At 39.5% G+C, this 20,291-nt stretch overlaps 1 protein-coding gene across 1 annotated transcript in view; it reads left to right on the plus strand.

The window, feature by feature from the left end:
* The window catches only part of MYO1B (myosin IB), a 178,407-nt gene that overhangs the window by 106,430 nt on the left and 51,686 nt on the right, over nt 1–20,291 (plus strand). Inside the window, 5 exon segments of the mRNA XM_036857472.1 lie at nt 1,612–1,675; nt 12,879–12,977; nt 14,437–14,540; nt 15,993–16,140; nt 16,414–16,532. Of these exon segments, the coding sequence (XP_036713367.1) occupies nt 1,612–1,675; nt 12,879–12,977; nt 14,437–14,540; nt 15,993–16,140; nt 16,414–16,532 (534 nt within the window).

Genomic DNA, 20,291 nt, shown 5'->3' on the forward strand with positions numbered 1-20,291 from the left:
TGGGCCACATTCCTGGACTTTTAAATTCTTGAACACCCTCGTTTCTTACCTTCTCCATCCAACCATGACCAGTCATCGTGACTCTCTGGGTAGCTCTCAGCTCTGTTTACTTTCCTCTTTTGCTACTCTGGCGTAAAGCCACCAGTGTTTCTCCCCTAACTGCTGCCACCTCTGTCAGCTACATCTGATAGATCCTTTCCAGTCCCTTCCACACTAGCCAGAGTGATCTTGTAAAGAGGCAAGTCTGATCATGGTGTCCTTGTTGAGGAACGTTTAATGACACAACTTTGCTGTCAGGAGAAAATGTCGGTGTCATGATGTGCTCTGACTTCCCTCACCGTCCTCACGGATGCCAGTGCTTATGCCTGCTCCTTCCTGATCCCTTGCCTCCTTGCCTGCCTGACTTCTCCTGCTACTTCGCCTTTAAGCTAGGGCAGATCTCCTGCTCCCCCTCTGTCCCCTGATCTTTGTGCACAGCGCCATGATCCCACTGTAGGATGCATTCCTGTACATGGTTATGTCCTATTTATGTCTCAGTTCCCCCCCCCCAGACTGTAAATTCCTTGAGGGCAGGAGTGATGCCTTGCTTTCCCTTGTGCCTACGTTAGTGTCCAGGAAATGCTTGATAAACATTTGCTTAATGAGCAAGTGAAGACTTAAAAAGGCCAGATGACCCATGACAATGAAGAAGGAGAAGGCGGGGGAGCATGCACGAGCTAATAAAAAATCACAAATTACATTGTTGATTGTGTGCCATGTGATCATGTTTCTCCTCCCTTACCATTATTTTGAAAATAGAATTAAAGTATTTCTCTGGGAGAATTATTTACAAACCATCGATCTGACTAAGGTAGAACATGAAACAAAACCAAAGACTACTTATTAGATCAATACACCCTTTTCCAAACAAAAAACAGCTCTCAGGGTTATTCTGATACACTTGTTACTCTGTAACCAGACAATGCAGACCCATTCTCTAAAAATCACAGGGTGAGACTCCATGTGTGTTTCTGTGTGTTTAAGATACCATCAATAAGGTGTAATATGAACATGCGTTATATATTTCTGTATAATCTAGATTAAAAGCCAAAGAAAGTAATAATGATCAGCCTTTGATTCTGAGTTGGTCACACCACATAATCAGGCATTTGATTTGAGTAGATATAAAAACAGAACTTGAAGTCTTCCATTTTATCCACTGTCCAGTATGTTTGGAATGTCTAGCCATGGCTTAAAACATACTTTGCCTATAAAATGAAATAATTTATATTGCCAGCTAGTGTATATTCAAGGAATACTAATTTTCCCGGTTTTTATTCTTGAATTGAGTACACACGCCCTTGAGAAGTTTGAAACGTATCCAAAAGTCTTATGACGGCTGAGAAGATCTATTCTTAAATTAGCAACGAGATATGCTCACTTTGAGCTAATGGGGTATTTAGTATGAATTATTTTTGGAGGCACATTGTTTTGCATCATGGTTACATAAACTGTGTCCTTCTTAATTACATTTAAACAAATACATAAAGGGCTTATTATGCTATGCTTTAAGATACACTGACTGAATATTTTGAGGTGAACTTGAAAACTCACAAAGTCTTTCTTTGGCAGGGCAAATATATGGATATTGAATTCGATTTTAAAGGCGATCCACTGGGAGGAGTGATAAGTAACTGTAAGTATTTTAAAGAAGTTCAGAATAGTAAAACATATATTTATAACAGATTATTTTAGATACTTGGGTCTTTAGGAGATAGGTTTAAGAATACATTTCCTTTTCTTATACTTAAATTTTTAACCTATGCATTTCAGATTGTTTTATAATATTTAATTTCTAAATCTTTTTAAAAGATCACTTAAAGTCTTTGCCTTTGAAAAACTTTTTAGAAGTCTGCTAAAGAAATAAATATTAGCCCAACTGTATTTTATATCCTATATAGGTCTTCAAGCCAATCCAGTAATAAAAAAGATTCTCCAATCGTTATTTTCTTTAACAAAATTACTCTATGGTTGAAAACAAAATATAAATAATAATTGATTTTAATTTAATGATTTTTGGGGTAACAGTTATCCGATAAAATGAGAAAAACCTGTACTTCAAATTTTACTGTGAGAATTTTGTCTTCAGTGTGTTTAAATAATTGAAATGTGGTACACCTGTTAAGTAGAGACAGATTTATTAGCTTTCTTTAGTCATGATTTGTGATTGTAGAAGTGAAATGTTCTCTGGCAAAGGAGAAAAAATGAACAAAATCAGGTGAGGTCTACTTAACAGCCCCAGGTCCAGAGTTTTCTTAAGTGGGCACAGTGGTCAGTATCTGTTGTAGATAAGGCCCCTTCATCCATGCTTTGGAGCTTCAGTACGTGTGGCACCGCCCTGATGTCTCTGCTCCTGTTGATTCTGTAGCTGATTCGTTTGGCAAGGATACAATGACCACTCAGGGTTTAGTGCACCTCCAGGGGAAGCTGCCGCCTGGTTATATCCTCTTGTTTTTTTGAGGGCCACCCTGCTTCCCCTGGCCTTTTCACCACCCTAAGATGCTGTTTGGATTGTTGGAATGAAAAAAACTCTAAGTTTGTACTAGATTAAAAAATAACAATTGGCTCAGGTATCCAAAGCACTGCTTTTTGCTATAGCAGTGGCATTCTTTCTCCAAATGAAATTTTATTCCAAATATGAAACAGATGAAATGAGGCCTGATCTGGTTAAAGAGGAGATGAGTAGCCAGAACCCCTAGACCCCCAGGTGGCCCCTGTGATCTTCCAGAGAAACTCTAGAACCAGAGGGATGCCATTTGAAAGTGAGTGTTTTTAGAATTTGGGCAAACCATGCAGCTGAATTTTTTAAAAAATTTTTTAAATCATAGTTTGTAAAGTAAACTTCTAGGGCTAGAGTTTCTTTATCTTGGAAACTATAGGATTGAACTGGATGAATTCCATGGTTCTTCCCATTTCTACCATTTGTAGTTTTTAAATAGTTTAATTTAATTTATTTATTTTTTTGGCTGCGTTGGGTCTTTGTTGCTGCGTGCGGGCTTTCTCTAGTTGTGGCGAGCGGGGGCTACTCCTCGTTGCGGTTCACGGGCTTCTCATTGTGGTGGCTTCTCCTGTTGCAGAGCACGGGCTCTGGGCGTGCAGGCTCAGTGGTTGTGGCTCGCGGGCTGTAAAGTGCAGGCTCAGTAGTTGTGGCGCACGGGCTTAGTTGCTCTGTGGCATGTGGGATCTTCCCGGACCAGGGCTCGAACCCGTGTCCCCTGCATTGGCAGGCAGGTTTTTAACCATTGCACCACTAGGGAAGTCCCAAAGTAGTTTAATTTATTATTTTAGTTTGTGTGCCATGCATTGTTGGGATTATACGTATTTGTAAAAATGTATTATTATTGGAAAAACGTCTTGAAGAGGAAGTTTTAATCTGAGATGAAATTGGCTAGGATGGTACTACTTATGTTGAATGGTTTTAACTGTCAAATAAGGAAACAGAAATACTCATGCAAATCATATATAATACCACCAAAAGCAAGTGATTATAACCCTGCCAAGTTTGTTACGCAAGCTTCCTTCACAGTATGTGGCAGCTGATGAGAGCTGTATAGGAAAAGGTATGCCTCAGTTTTAAGACCACCATTTTAAGGAAAGATTAGCTTTTATTCTGAAAGATATTTATAACACTTTTATAACACTTGCATTTTACAAGACAAATTAAATTTAGTTATTAATTGAGTAATACACTTTTTAAAATGAGGCTACATTAACTTTTTATTATAGAACATTCTAGAATGATTGAGCCAATATTACTCTTGAGGACTCTAGGAAAATATTTAAGGATGCCTTTATTCTAAGTATTAGAAAATAACTAGGGTTTTACATTTTGAAGTTTCAAGTTTCAAACAGAAATGTCTTCCTGTCTCTTAATTCTTGCAGTATCCATGGAGAATAAATAGTAAACACCCAGTTCATTTCCAGTGAAGATTAAAAACCATCATGAATGAATTTCATATGGTGTTTGTTACCATTTGTTCCCACAATGAAATTATATTGAAATTTGTGGTAGTGGGAACACCCTGGTATTTTAGAGTATCCTTTGCTTTGGAAAGGAAAGGGATACATTAGTGGTGAGAGCAGGAAATTTCACCCCGTATAGAGAGAGGACTGACTCATAGGTGGCCACGGGGAGCTGCTGCCTGCTGGCTTAAGGGGGTATAAAGCAATGGGTAAACCCACTCTTGTTCTCTGCAAGCTGCCAAAAGTTAGCTTCTTGTACCCAGAAAAGGAGACAAGATTTGCCATTTTGTAAGTCGTCTATTTTGCTTCCTTTTCCAGCAGCCGCCTAGTAAAAGCATAGGTCGTTGTTGGCTGTAATTATTACCTTGAAAAAGTCACAGGATCATTTGAGCCAGTTGTGTACCCAGGAAGTGGGGAAAAAACGCCCAATAACTTACTCTCTCTTCCTCTTTTTCTAAGAGAGGTATGCTGTAAAACCTAAGTCTTGAACTCATTTGAAAGCTACGTATCTCTGAGGGTTAGTATCATTAGGAGAGAGGTGTTACAAAAATAGAAAATGGCAAACATTTACCTAAGTAGAGAAGATAAAATATGGAAGCACATCCAGATGTTTGGCTGATGTGAGGTACTATTTCTCCTACTTTGTTAATGCTTGTGAGTCTCATGAAGTTTATACATTTACATTTGAGGATTTTGGATCTAGTGTTATGAACTTGAAATGTTTGGAAACCTGTTGCTTTTATTAATAGTCACAGATACTTTCTTATAGTTGTGGCATTAAATGGCAATTTAGACTGGAGAAAATGTGGAACAAGTCTCAAGGGATTTTATCTCCTAAAAGAAGAATAGCATAGAGATATACTAAGAAGAAGCCTTAAGATTTCAAATGTGCATATACCCGCGTAAACTGTCAGGATGGGAGACCCGGCTGTCCTGTTCACGGTAGTGTATCAAGAGCCTAGGGTGATACCTGACACACAGCAGGTGCTCAGTAAATGCTGGAGATGAGGATGGAATTGGTTAAATATAGGCAGGCTCTACATTTTCCTGCTTTATTATTTGGGACATATCCTTGAGCCTACGTACGCAGTTGTCAGTGATTTATCATGTGGTTGCCAATGTCTAAACAAAAAGACAACAAGTTACTTAATTCTCTGTGCCTCCATTTCTTTCTCTTTGAAATGAGGATAATAGTACTGATCTCATAGGGTTGTGATGAGTTGTAAATAATTTGTTAACATCTAAAGCACTTGTACCAGTGCCTGGTACGTAGTAAGCACTCAATAAATGTTTGCTTCTTTTCATTATTGTATATTTATTTGTTGATTGTCTCTAGCTCCTAGCCAAATATATACCCTATAATGACAGAGACTCAGTTTGTATGGTTCATTGCTAAATGACAGCAACTAAAATAGTGTCTATAAAAAAATAAAAATAAATAAATAAATAAATAAAAATAGTGTCTAACATCTAATATATATTTGTTGAATTAACTAATTAATAATCACATAAGTACCTAATGTACAATAAGCACAGTTTGACATAGAGAAATTTATTGAGAAATAAAGCTTCTTCTTTATTGGGTACGTTTATCTGAATATTCTATGTTAATCATTTAAAAATACTTTTTCTAAATCCCACAAAGGCAAACAAAGTTATTGGTAATCAAGCATCATCTGTTACTGATGTCTCTCTTCAGCTTGAAAGAAGTAACCCAATCCTGTGGTTATGAAGGAAAGCAAACGTTGACATTGGTGTGTGGCCCAGCTATTATTACTGCCCAATAAACCACCCCAGACTTAGTGGAGTAAAACAACAGCCCTGTTATACGCTCTTGGATTCTGTGGGTCAAGAATTCAGATGGAGCTCAGCAGGGTTGGCTTGTCTCCATGACATATGGGACCTCAGCTGGGAAGACTCCAGTGATTGGGGGTAACTTGCATGAATGGGGGGGTTGGAGTCCTCTGGAGGCTTTGTCACTCATGTGTCAGGCCCCTGGGCTGGGATGATTCAAGGGGTGAGCTCAGCTAGACTGTTAACTAGAGCCATCTATGTGTGGCCTCATGTGATTTGGGCTTCTCACAGCAAGGCGGCTAGATTCTGAGAGGGAGTGTTCCAAGAGGAAACATCCTGACAGCAAGTGTTCCAAGAGAACCAGGAAGAAGCCTGAGTAGCCTGGGAAATCGTACAGCATCACTGTGACTCTGTTAAGTCCATGTGGGCGCAAACTTGCTCAGTTTCAGTGCTGGGGAATGTAGATTCCACCTCTCAGTGGGAAGAGTGGGAAAAGAATTCGTGACCATTTTATTTTAAATAACCTAAAGCTGATAGATTGTTTTCAGAAATGACCACAGTAGTTTCTTAGCTTGTGTCCACATGCTTCAGTAGTCCCCTCTCTCAATGACTTAATGCTTGGCCATGAGATTTGTTTTGGTCAATGGAACAATTTGCAAACATGGCACAATGAGAGACTCGAAAGTTGGTTCTCTACTGGGGCTTATCCTCTCTTGCTTCTCTGGGGAGCTCATTACCACCATGTGCGTGAACCTGGGCTAGTCTGCTGGGTGATGAGAGGCGCATGGAATGAACCAGCAGACGTGTGAGTGAGGGCATCTTAGATCAGCCAGCTCTCAGCCAACCTGCCAGCAGAGATCAGCCAAGCTGGCTTAGATCAGAGGAACTACAAATCTGACTCTCAGACTCATGAGCTAATAAATGGTACTGGTCTAAGCTGGTAAGTTTTGGGGGCATTTGTTATGCAGCAGAAAATAACTTGAGACAGAGGTCTAATAGGTAATATCATTTCCCCACCCAGTTTGGAAACACATGAGAAATAGGCACAGGAAATAAGCTGGAGAGGAAGCAGCTTTATTACTGTAGAGGCAAGGTTGAAGAAAGCGGCTTTTGGTTTATCAGCCAAGAGGGCGTGCTAGTAGTCCTTTGGCAGGTAGGCAGGCATTGACAGCACCGAGCAACCCCTGGCCTCTCCTTGTGCGCGTTGCCCCATCAGTCGTACAGCCTGGGAGTGGGGCTGAATTTGTGCACAGTGTGGGGAAGGAGGGGGCTGAGCTGTACACGCATGCCCATTTCTTCTTCCAAACTTCGCTGCTCAGAAGAGTCTTTCCTCCTGCTGAGGAGAGGAGTGAGTAAGGGGCTGAGAAGCTGGGGGGTTCATCTCATGAAATCCTCCCACATGGAATCATAAAGCAGGAAGAAATGCCTGCCTTACTCACAGGGAAGGTGGAGGGTAGAACAAATTGCTCTGAATTCTTTTTCTTTTACATTTCTTTTGAATTTACGATGCAATTAATTTATGTGCTGACTATCTCAGGGCATGTTGTTTAATCCTTATGTACGGCACATTCCTGCCATTTTGTAGCATATGGAATATAAGTTTACCCTTTTAAATTGTTTGAGATTTATAGCTTTGTTTTTCCTTTTATATCATACCTTTGGTTTAATTGATGATGAGTGGGTGAACGGGAGCAAAACTATCTGTTATAACACTTCCTAAAGGAAACTCTGATCTGCTTTGTTTTCTGGGACTATGTATATGTATGATATATATATATGGAATTGGGGACTTACCTGCACATGAGTCAGTTCTCAACAGCTAGTGACTATTCATCAGTAAACAGTAGCTGTCTTATTTAGGGTCAAAATTCATCAAAAACTGAGATAATTTACCTAGTTTGTAATACAAGGCTGGGCTTTTTTAGCACTTTGACATTTAATACCCCTAAAGAAGACAGAAATAATCAACCATCGGTTGTGCAGTATCTGTAGCAATAAAACTGAAATTTCAAAGAGTAATTCTGTTACTCTGTAATGGATGGCTTTATATAAAAATAGATGCTTTCCTTTGTCTCAATTTTATTTTGGTGTTCTTTCTTATACAAAAATATGTTTACCATGAAAAAAGACTACATGTTTATCATGAAACAAGACTATATACCAATACTATAGAAGAAATCAGGGGTTCAAATATGTCTAAATTAACTTCAGATTAAGAAATGAATCAGGGTTTATTAGAATAGTATGTATAATAATAAGATATTATGGACTAGATATTTCATTAATTTTATTTCAGGATTGGGTATCAAATTGTAGATTCAGATACATACACACATCAGTTACTTTCCAATTATTAGATAAACTTTAAATTTGTATTAGAAAAAAGTCTGTTGTGAAAATGCATAAGTGTTATATGTATGCAGCTGGATCCTGATTTTAAAAATGGCATTTAATTAGGTAGATAATAAGGCAAATTTTCTTAGTGTTTTAAAGCCCAAGTTGATTTTTCATGTGCAGACACTGGGAACCCTCTCACAACTTTTCATGTAACATGTCCAGCTATCGCTGGTGCTGATTTATAACTTCAGGACTCTGACTTTTGATTTAAAACTTTAAGGTGCTTTCTTAGAAATGAAAATGCTGCATGGAGGTGGAGGTAGGGGAAACACTGTCCCGTCACGGCACGCCAGGTGTTTGAGGTCTCTCAAAGCCTGTAACCTGCAGATAGACAAAGGTCTGTGTGAGACCCGGGCTGAGAGAGAGCCCTGGGGTGAACACCCGCCTCTGCTTTCTGTAATACATGTGCACAGTGAATGATTTGTAAGAAGACATTTGCCCCATCTTTTTTTACTTTAAAGCTTATCTTTAGTGAAACTTCCTAATTCTCAATCTTGAGGGTTATGTTGTGTATTTCCAGAAAAAGTATAGAGTTGATTTTAGAATATATACCCCAATCTAAGAGCAAACATTAGTTCATAATCCAAGTTTTCCACTGAAATTACCATCATTATGCCCAGTAACTCACTGGTTATTTGACATTTTTTCTTCTTCAAGACAGCGGAGTCCAAAGGGAGATAAATTGTTGTTACTTAGATTGCAGGCCCTTCACTATTGCTAACTGTATCATTTTACTTTATTAAAGGTACACAAATCCGTTGGAAGAGCCTTCAGTGCCACTCAAACACTTTTTTCATATGTGTATCTTTGAGCAGTTGGAGAGGAGCAGGGTCGGTCGTGTCTGCATCTTGGGCTTTCATTGTCATTCTGGCCTTACTGGCAAAACTGAGACAAAGCAAATTCTTCCATAAGCCTTAATCAAGAACTTGGACCATTTCTCCTTTTTCAGGAAGGGAGATTATACATAGAGTAAAGAAACTTTAATCATGCTATCTAATCCTTCACCTGTTATGTTCCAAAGTAATGTGATTTTTTTCTCCTTCCAAACCACTACCTGTTCTTTTATTCCTTGGCTTATTAAAAGACTTCCATCTCCAGCAGGTGCAAACATGGACATTTTACTTCTTTCATATCTTATGCCGTAGGGAGGTTGTCCCAGTGCCCAGGAACATGTATATGCTGTAGACTAGCTGGTAATTAGTCAAAACTAAGAAAACCCCTCAGTGATGGTCTGATTCTGTTAATAGTCAGGTGGCAGTGTCATGGTGGAGTTGGTGGGAAAGTTCTGATTCCAGAGTTTCTCTGTCCCTACCCATTGCTTTTCCCCTTTAGAATGACTTAATAGGTTTATCTGTTCCCTTAAAACTTAAATTTATATGAAATTTGATATGAACTTAAATTTATATCTTGAGGGTTCAGGAATGTAGCTGCATTGGAATATATGGAGGCTATTATACTCTCTTCTCTATGAAATATCTGGCATCTCCTATACTCCTTTTTATTAAGTCTTGTTAGTAGAGGCGCAGTCAGTGGTAGCAGAAGCATCTAAAGCAGAAGAGAAGGCTGTGCCAGTGTTTTGCTTTGCCTTAATTCAGGGGCACATTAAAATGTTCAGGTGGCAAGTCCTTATAGTGAATTGAATTTATGTTCTGTACCTTGAGTAATTATTTGATATGGCTTCATGCTGTTAGATTATGTTGGGTTTTTTAAAAAAAAAAAAAAAAGACTAGGGAATGGTTTTAAGCACTAGTAAATTATTTGGGAGCAAACATCTTCCCTGATTACTGTTCTGCCTAGAAGCTTGTAACTTAACAAGAAAAGTCATAAAGAAATAGGAGGCTCTGGGGTAATCGACAAAGCATTTTAGGTGGTAAAACCCTCAACTGCTTTGTAATGAAAGGTTCCTCATTTTGTGATTGAGTCGCTTAGATGAAGTCATATATTTTATGTAAAGAACAGCCTCAAGCTTTTCAAGTGTTTGTGGATTTTGCATTCTTTCTCCTGGAAAATTATAAAGAGCATAAGCACGATACTTTCGTCTCCTAAAGCTTTGCATACTGGCTCTGTTGCTTAGTAACAATGTGACGTGAGCCTTGTTTTCTCATCTACAAAATGGGGATTATAAAACCAACCTCAGAGGAGGTGCTCAGGGTTGAATCTGATAACAAATGAAAAGTACTGAATGCAGAGCGGAAGGTCAGTGAAAGTTCCCTTGCACTTTTCCTTTTAAACGCACGTTGTATTATGTTTCAGATTTGACTATGATAGTGATCACTGATACTATCAGCACATGTGGTGCAAGGAGTACATTGGCCAACATTCCTTTCTACCCTGCGCAGGCGAATATTATTCTTTAACCTGGTGGCTGTGAATATTATCCTTTAACTTGGTGACTGTTATCTGCTGAAGCTTATAGCCATTGCTCTTTCTAAACTCTCCATTGTGTGCGAGCATTTGTTCAAAAAGTGCCAAACATAAGGCTGGCCAGGTTGCTGTTGCACAGTGTGGCCCTGTCAGGTGCTCTGAAGGTGTGATTTCATGTCTTGAAATCCCGCAGTTTGCTTGGGGAGTGTGACTGGGTGAGTGCCACAGAACAGTTGTTTGTCATCGTCATTAAGGTGCCCCTGTGAGGTGAGGCTGGTGAGGCAGGGCGGGATTCTTGGTGCTATGGGGGGAGCCTGGGGTTTGCGGGCTTTGACAGGTGAAAGACACATGGTCATTCTCTTTTCTCACCCCCATCTCCTGCTCTCTCTTAAAGGTGTTGCCAGCCCACCTTGGACAGAGCTGCTGCTCTTGGTCTGGGTGGTGGGTGCAATCAAGAGCATGTATGTGTGACAATTGTAGGTCAAGAGGAAGAAGGTCTTCAGGTTTGCAGTCAGTGCCGGGCTTATTCTCAGGTAGTGCTGGCACATAGTGGGTGAGCAGTGAGTTGATTGAAGGAATTTGTGCATGAATGGATAAAGTAAACTGGAGCATTTGTTTATATTTTTCATGTAGTCGAGTTACTTTCTTCTAGGCTCGAGGAATTTCCTGTAAGGAATAGCTTCTCAATGAAGACTCTGCCCATGCACTGGGAGGTCTTTCTTCTAAAACTGTGCTGGTACTCTTAGGACCCCAAAGGAGCTTGGTCCATGATAAGTGCAATCATACTGCACTTTTATCCTTACCTGTTTATTCTGTCTCCTGCCCTGGATGTCAGTATTTATAAGTTGATTGAAACGCTCAGTCCTTAGAGATGATGACTATTACACAATCCTTTTCTATTTTTGGCTAAATATGAAGTCTTCATTATTCTCCATCTATGATTTGAGGGCCTTGGCAGTCGTCCAGGTCAAGTTAGAGCTGGAGATGAAAATGAAAACTCTGCAGCATCCCGTTCCTAATAATTTTTGTGTTTATATATTTTTGTTCTCTTTCTGTCAAGTTTATTTTATGTGTCCTTACAACCCATCTCTTCATTCTTACAAATGGCCTTGTGTGTTTGGAGCACCCTAGGGCTTCTCATTCATTGAATCTACACTCTTTAACTCTACCTAGACTCCTCCTCACGTGCTAGTGTAGATTCCAGAAACACAAATTAAGAAGATCAAGGACAAGTCCCTGTGAAATTGCACATCGTTCTCTCCCTTACTCATTTTTTGAATTATGTTTAGATTTCAATCTGATGGGAAATCAAATGTGTCTGTTCTGTAGAATTAGTGCTCAGTAATAGGATCACTGATTCATAATTTTATAACTAAATCTGGCCCTTGCTCACAGAATCCAGACCCTCTTTTATATCACTGGTCAGTGATAAACAGGACTCCAGGCAGGAATATTCTCTGCCATTGTACTTTGCCACCCCCTGTTACTGCCACAGTGGCACCTTTCTGGTTCACTTGCTTGATGGATTCATCCCTTCCTTTCTCCTTCCTTCCTCCCCTTCCTGAAAGCTTGAAAACTTGATAAGGCATCAGATTTACAGGATGAAAAATCATCTGGAATCAATGAAAGTATACTGTCAAATAACTCCAGATTCCATTAATTGAGAACCACCTTTCATTCTTTAGGACTTCAAGAGATCAAGAAAGTCTGGTTCACTTATGCCAGGTAGCAGGGCATGTGGTTATGGTGGGGTCTGCACTTGGGTCAGAGAGCCTGATTTCAAATCCATCTTAAACTCTTGGACTGTTAGTTTTTTCATCTGTAAAATCATACCTTACAAAAATGGTGGTGAGGAATCAATGAAATAATGTCTATAAAGCACTTAGCATAAAATAAGATATCAAAAATGTTAACTTGTTATCATTATAACTCTTAAGTGAATTCTTAACTGAATGGCTGCATTTCCTTGCTTAGATTTGTAATACTACATATTGAAGAACTTAATGTCATCATATATTATATAAAATCAAGAGAATATTATTATAAAAGCTGTATTGTCTTTAATCAGCTTGTCGAATGTATTGTTAAACTTATTTTGCATATTCACTATGGTTCAAAAAGAACCTGGTTTGTTTAATTTGGTGGTTTTAGTTAGAGCTGTGCTTCTTCCTGAAAGTAGAACCAAAAATGTAGCTTCTGTTATTATTTTATTAATACAAAACAGAAAATGAAAAAGAAAGTGAGGGGGAAAAGAAAGAAGCATGGTGTATTGGAAAGTGAAACTAATACTGTACTATGAATTTGATTCTTTTTCTCTTTAGATCTTTTAGAGAAATCTCGTGTTGTTAAGCAGCCAAGAGGTGAAAGAAACTTCCACGTGTTCTATCAGCTGCTTTCTGGTGCCTCTGAAGAGCTCCTCAGTAAGCCCCTGTTTCTTTTTTTTTCTTTTTTTTAAGAATTTTATTTTATTTTATTTATTTTTGGCTGCATTGGGTCTTTGTTGCGGTGTGCAGGCTTCTCATTGTGGTGGCTTCTCTTGTTGCAGAGCATGGGCTCTAGGCGCGCAGGCTCAGTAGTTGTGGCGCACGGGCTTAGTTGCTCTGCGGCATGTGGGATCTTCCCGGACCAGGGTTCGAACCCGTCTCTCCTGCATTGGCAGGCAGATTCTTAACCACTGTGCCACTGGGGAAGCCCCAGTCCCTGTTTCTATGTTTTAATTTTTACTCTTGCAACATTTTCCAAAGCAGAAGCGTTCCATACACTTTTCCTCTTCCTTCTTAAGATTTTCCCATGATTCTGGTTGAAGGGAAGAACACGATGTGTTGGCTTCTGCCACCTTGCAGTCTTTGATATCTGTCCCCGGAGTACCTCACCAGGTACTGGGACGTGTCTCATATGGTTTGCTAAAAGAGCTAAAAGTTGAGGGAGGGGCTCATCATCAATTTAAAAAATAAAATGGAAGAATATAATTAGTCCAGTTGGGGAGAAAAAATTAGCAGGGAGCAGTAGATGAATACAATTCTATAAAAACAAATCAGTGACGATTTAAAAATAGTGGGAAGACATTTGCAACTGATACAAGAGATCAAAGTCTGACCTTTGGATATTTTAGAGAATTAATATAAGTCCATCAGGATAGGCAATAGCTAAGTGATGAAAAGTTTTGAGCAAGTAGTTCAAACAAGAAGACCTATGGAAAGTCAACACACTTGGGGGAAAAAATTGTCCTTACTAATTATCGACAAATGTAAATTGAAACAGCACTGAAGTGTTCACCACACATATATTAGCAAAAGTTATTAAAGAGGATAAAGCTGGCAGAGTTGTCAGGCACTGATCTGCTTAGAGCTTGTGGGTGTCACTTCAAAGTGAGGACTTCTTCCTGGGGGACTAATGGGCAAAGAAGAATAAGTCGTAAAATGATCAGAGCCTACCGCCCAGGTGCACCACTTTTTGGAATATACCCAGTGAAATAATTCAAAAGAATCCAAAAAAACATTTTTGTGTGAAGACATTTATCACTGTCCTTTATTTATTATTATAAACTGGAGAAAATCCAAATGTCCAACAGTGGGGGAATCACTAGGCAGACATCATACGTTATAAGGAAATAGTACGTTGAAGATACTTTATATTATCAAAGTTTGGAAAGAACCTGTCTCGATAAGAATACATGTAAAAAAAGCAGAGTTTGAAATATGTACAATGGTGATAAAGGTGATTTTAGAAAAATACTATTAATCTTTGGGTATCAATTTTTGTTCTATTGCTTGAATGCATAGTGTGAAATCTTTTTATCTGAAGCGTTAAGGGGATGAAATATTAAAGATGATTAGATTTGTTGAAGTAACTTATAAACTTGTATGTGTGATTCAATAGATAAGCTTAAACTTGAGCGGGATTTCAGCAGATATAATTACCTGAGTCTGGACTCTGCCAAAGTTAATGGAGTGGACGATGCAGCAAATTTCAGAACCGTTAGGGTAAGATGTAGCCCTCTTATTACTCTTTAAAATGGGTAACACTATATTGCTCAATCAGAATTGGTAATAATTCTGACTTTTCTTTGATGTATAACTCATGCTCCCTAAGGTTTTAGAATTATAGAAGAATTTGTTTTATTTTTATTAGTTTGATTTTTTACTAGCTCAAAAATCCTGCAGTATCGAGAAGGCCATGCTTTACTGGAGCATGCAGTTTTACTGTTTGTCAAAAGGAGCTTTCTTATTATATTATCTTGGGGTTTAACTTAATATTGTACTGAAATTCCAAATGTCCTTATAGCCAAACTCAGTAGTTAAATTCCACATGTAAACCTGTCCTACAATCATGTTAAGTCAAATCTATTTTTCAGACAGAAAGTCATGTTTATATACAGTTTTCAAAAAAATCATGCATAAACCAGAATAATTAGCATTTGTGTTCATTAGAAAAGAAATTATTTTAAATTATATTCTACATTCTATGTTTATGAGACACTTGGAAAATTACTTCTATTAGGACATGATCTGATAACTGTTATTTACTTCCAAATGAGAGAGCTGTGATAGTGGTGATGGGGGGGAATAGGTTGGATTATAGGTAAAACAAGACTGGAATCAGTTCATCTTTGGGGGTGAGTGAATATAACATGGGGTTCTTTTCCTGCTCTTTAGACTTTTATATATGTTTGACATTTTCTAGAACAAAAAAATCTTACAGCACTCCCATTATTATGTAACCTAGTCACTATAAATAGTTAGACAGACAGATAGGTAGGTAGATAGAGAGAGAGAGAGATAAAGTAAATAAGGAAGCAAGCAAGCTGGGCTATTCTTAACAAGAAAGCGTTTCTTAAGAGTATCATTTTTTAAAATTGTCTCACCATCCTCTTACGGAAACCTGTTGACTCCTGGACATGAGTTTAAGACTTGAGTTCAGGAGCAGTTCCATAACTGCTTTGCCTGGCAAATCATTGGCACTCAGTAAAAACTTATGATTGGACGAATGTTCTGTGTTATCCATAGTTCGTGGAATCAGGCACTTCACCTTTGCAAACCACAGTTTTTCTCGTATGTAAAATAAACGAAGAGGTTTTTTTGTAGGGGGTTATGAAAGCTGTTTGTTTGGAGTCAGAGTGGGAACCCAGGGCTCAGCTCTCAGCCTTCTCTCCCTCTGTCTTCCTCTTTACATGCCCCCTTTGCCACAGCCCATGAAGTACCCCACGGCTCCTTGAATCAGAGCTTGAAGCCGCTGAACAAGATAGAGCCCCACATTGGTGCTATTTCAGGTCTCTTAATAGGTTTGTCTTTTGGAAAGTTTATTCCAGGACACTTTGTCTTTTTGTTGTTGTTGTTATTTTTGTTTTTTTCAGAGATGAATCTGTTATATGATTTATTTTTAAAAAATAATAAAGAGCTACAGAAAGAAAACAGGTGCTTTCCCCCCCTCCCCAGAATGCCATGCAGATTGTGGGTTTCATGGACCACGAAGTTGAGTCCGTGTTGGAGGTGGTGGCCGCGGTGTTGAAGCTGGGGAACATCGAGTTCAAGCCCGAATCACGAGTGAATGGCTTAGATGAAAGCAAGATCAAAGATAAAAACGGTAAGTCAGCAGAGGACAGACCCTGTTTAGCAAAACTGGCTTTGAACTTCTGCCCAGTTTTTAATATAGAAAGTAAAACTTGCTTTTCAGTGAGTTGAAAAAGCTTTCTAGTGAAATCGAGCAGAAACATAATTACAGCTCAGTCTGAAGTCTTTTGATTTATATATTTTACACTGTTGGGTTTGAAAACGATTTAGAAAGAACAGTGTAAGCCTTGAAAGTGATTATGAGCAGCAGATATGCAGTCACTCTTTGTCCATTCCCGCACAACAGAGTTAAAAGAAATTTGCGAGCTGACCGGCATTGACCAGTCAGTCCTAGAACGAGCCTTCAGTTTCCGAACAGTTGAGGCCAAGCAAGAGAAAGTTTCAACTACACTGAACGTGGCTCAGGTGGGTGAAACATAATGTCTGGAAGGGAGTTTTTAAAGTCTGTGGTATTTTTCTATAAGTGGAAACAAAAATTTTATTTTTTAGGCTATTATCTTAACTGTCATGCTGTTTTCTAGGCATCATTCTAGGCACTAGGGACACAGGGTAGACTAAACAGATAAAGATCCCTGCCCATATGGAGCTTAAAATTTTGTCAGAAGGAGCCAGACAAAGCAGTAGACCTAATAAATAAATTTATATAGCAAGCTAGCAGGTGGTAAGTGCAGGAGACAAAGAGAAAAAAGTAGAGCAAAGTAAGGGAGATCCATAGTGTTGGGAGCAGAGAAGTTGAGTGAGCTGAGAAGTGGCTGGAGAGTTTTGAGCATGGGTGGTATGATCTGCCTTGTATTTTAAGGAGTCATTCTGGCTGCAATGTAGAGAGCAGAGTGTAGGGGACAGACGGATGTCTTAGTCACTTTGGCTGCTATAACAGCGTACCGTAGACTGGGTGGCTTAAGCAAAAAACATTTATTTCTCTCAGTTCTGGAGGCTAGAAGCCTGGGATCAGGGTGCCAACAGGGTCGAATTCTTGGTAAGGGCCGTCTTCTTGATTTACAGACAGCTACCTTCTTACTGTATCCTCACATGGCAGAGAGAGAGAGCAAGCAAGTGAGCTTTGATGTCTTCATCCCCTTATAAGGGTACCAGTCCCATCATGGGGACTCCACCCTCATGACCACATCTAAATCTAATCTAATCTAAATGTAAAGGCCCCACCTCCAAATACCATTGCATTAGGGAGTAGTAGGGCTTCAACAATATGGGTTTGGGGGTAAGAGGACACAGACATTCATAGCACAGGAGAGCACACAGTTGTGTGCTAACCCAGAGATGATGGTGGCTTTTGAACCAGGTGGTGGCAGTGGAACAAAAAGTGGTCACATCTGGATATGTTTTGAAAGTGGAGACAACAGGACTTGCTGATGCCTTGATATGTGTGATATGAAAGAAAGAGAAGAGTCAAGGATGACCCTCAACATTTTTGGTCCAAGCAACTAGGAAAATGGAATTGCCACTTATTGATTTGCAGAAGGCAGTGGGGGAAGCTGGCTGTGGTCAAGAGGCCAAACTGGCCTCGCTGCCTTTCTGACTGTTCCCCCCTCCAGCCTCCACACTTAGGCCAATGAAATCTTTCTAAGACACAAATCTGAGTTGCTTCTGTCTTCTCTCCTTTGGTTCAAAATGGATGAACAGATGTATACATGCATGCATGTATACCTAGGAGCTTGTGGAGACGCTTTCAGTGTAAACCCTTTGTTCTACGGCTTAGACATTGTTCCACCAGTCAGTGCTGATCTGGGCTAGAATTAAATGACTAATTCAGGACTTTTCCCACTCAGGCCTATTTTGTCCAACTGTATTCTCATCCTCCTTGCAAGTAGCCTTAAGCTTAGGACAGTAGAGTGGGTTCAATCTTTCTCTCTGCTGCTCTGGCCTAGTCTTTTCTACTAACCCAAGAATGCCTACACGCCTTTAACTTTCTTCCAACTTTGATTTCTTATTTTAGGTGAGGGATTTTGGTTATGGAAATACTGTACCTTTATGCATATGTAAGTTTGATGTATACATAAAGTTTCTAGCTATAACTGTTGTGTGTCCTTCTTCCTAAGTTACTACTACTGCCGTCACATCTGTCCCCGTCCCCCTCACTCCTTCAAAGTCAGATGGTGAGTCACTTACCTCATCAAGAAAAGTTTGTTGAGAGCCTGCACAGCACAAGCCCCCGTGTAGACTGCTGGTAGGGACATGAGGGATTAAAAAGGACTTTCGGAGAAGATAGTTTCTGAGCCAGACTTTGAAGGATTTAGATGTATAAAGAATGGGTGAAATGGCATTTCAAAAAGAAAACAGTGAGAGGAGCCAGGTTTGGAGTACATATCAGGAAAAGGGTTGATCAGTCTTGGCTATGGCTTTAGATATGTGAAGAGGATTCAAAGCAACGTGGCTGGAAGGGTTACGTTTGGTGTCCGAGTGGTGCATCTGCAGCAGTGGTTCTCAAACTTGAGGGTGCATCGGAATCACCTGGAGGGTTTCTTAAACACGGTTTGCAGGCCATCCTCCCAGAGTGTTTGGTTCAGTAGGTTTGTGGTGGGACCGAAGAATTTGCATTTCTAACAAGTTCAGAGGTGACGCTGCTGCCATTGTGGTCCATCCAGAAGGCACATGTTGAGAACATTTCAGTAGCCAGAGTGGGGATTGTGAAGTACACAGTGATGCGATGAGAAAACATCTAAGAGGCCCTTTAGGAATATTTCATATATATATGTGGATATATATGGGATATGTATATGGATATATTTTTGTCTGTTTTTATTGTGTGTTTTACTCTTGCTTTTTAATCATCCTCTACAGAAACCAGGCCCAGGTGCCTCTTACTTTTATAAGCTTGAGTCACCTTGCATCACTCGGTAAAACTTTTCCACATTCTTTTAACCTTTGGCATAAAAGAGTTTGGCTTCAGATCTTTTATTATTCAGCTCCTTTTTCAATTTTTTTTTTTTAATGTAGGGTTCAGAGTATTTGTTTCTACCGATCTTATTGCCTAGAAGATTTTGATTCTTATGTGATGTGATTTGTTCTATTAACTTTTCCTCATAGCTTCAATTCTTGGGCCCCATTATCATCTTTATTGCCCCATGCCTCATTTTCCTCAAGGCATTTAGATCTTTCCCCAGATAGAATGACTAACATTGAAATAACAGAAACTCAAGGCAGAGTTACTATTCAGCTTCTACCACATACTCCCTCCTTGGCTTCCAAGGTCCTCTGTCATCTGACCCAAAATGACTTCTCTCAGTTGATTCCCTGCTGGTTCTCTAAATGCCATGCTTATTTTTACCTTATTTTACCTAGCCCTAACCCTTTGCTCCTGCTTATCCCCCATGCTCATGTCATTGCTAATTCCTTCTGCTGTCTAAATGGTCCTTTAATTGCACCTCATCCAGAAAGCCTTCCTTGATCACATAGGCCCCAGAGTCTTCCTTCTCTGAACTCCTTTTTCTCCTGCAAACTCCCTTGGAACCTGCCCTTTGATTGTTTGACTCCTTGGTTTGACCTCCCGCATTCTGCTGTAAGCTCCCGGAGGGCGGACCCCACATCTGTGCATCTCTGTGTCTCCAGTTACCATACTGACCTGGGCCATGCCTGATAGTGGTCATCACGGAAGCAATTCCACCTGGGATCTTTCTCTAAGAGCTTCATCAGCTGCAGAAACTCAGTCTTTTCATTTGTGCTTAGAATCTGAGATGGCAAGTCAGCATCCTCGGTGTCTTCCCTCATGTCTACACACCTTATTCGTGATCCTTAAATGGGAGTAACCCTTCCTGCCCTTACTTTGGAGGATATTATTGTGGAGATTAGGTGGCATGAATCAGACTCAAGAAGTTACAGGTGGCAAAGTGACAGACCCTGCGGCCAAATGTAGCTCAATAGGCATATTTTATTTGATGAATATTTGAGGAAAGGGTAGTTTTTTGGTTTTTCTGTTTTGTTAGCTTGCTTTTTAAATTTTGAAGTTGAGTGCCTTTAACCTGTAATGCAGTCTCCAGCCCCCAAAGATCCCACTATTTCCCGTTCATTTCTATTGTTCAGTCCCTGAAAGCATCTGAGTTTGAGACTTCTGGAATAAGTATTTGAAGGAAGCAAGGAAGATTAATATTGGCTGTGGATACACTTTAAAAATTATAAAGCTGTTTACCAGAATAAGTTGTCACTCTTAGT

This window comes from Balaenoptera musculus, chromosome 7, assembly GCF_009873245.2.
Source record: "Balaenoptera musculus isolate JJ_BM4_2016_0621 chromosome 7, mBalMus1.pri.v3, whole genome shotgun sequence".
Classification (NCBI taxonomy): domain Eukaryota; kingdom Metazoa; phylum Chordata; class Mammalia; order Artiodactyla; family Balaenopteridae; genus Balaenoptera; species Balaenoptera musculus.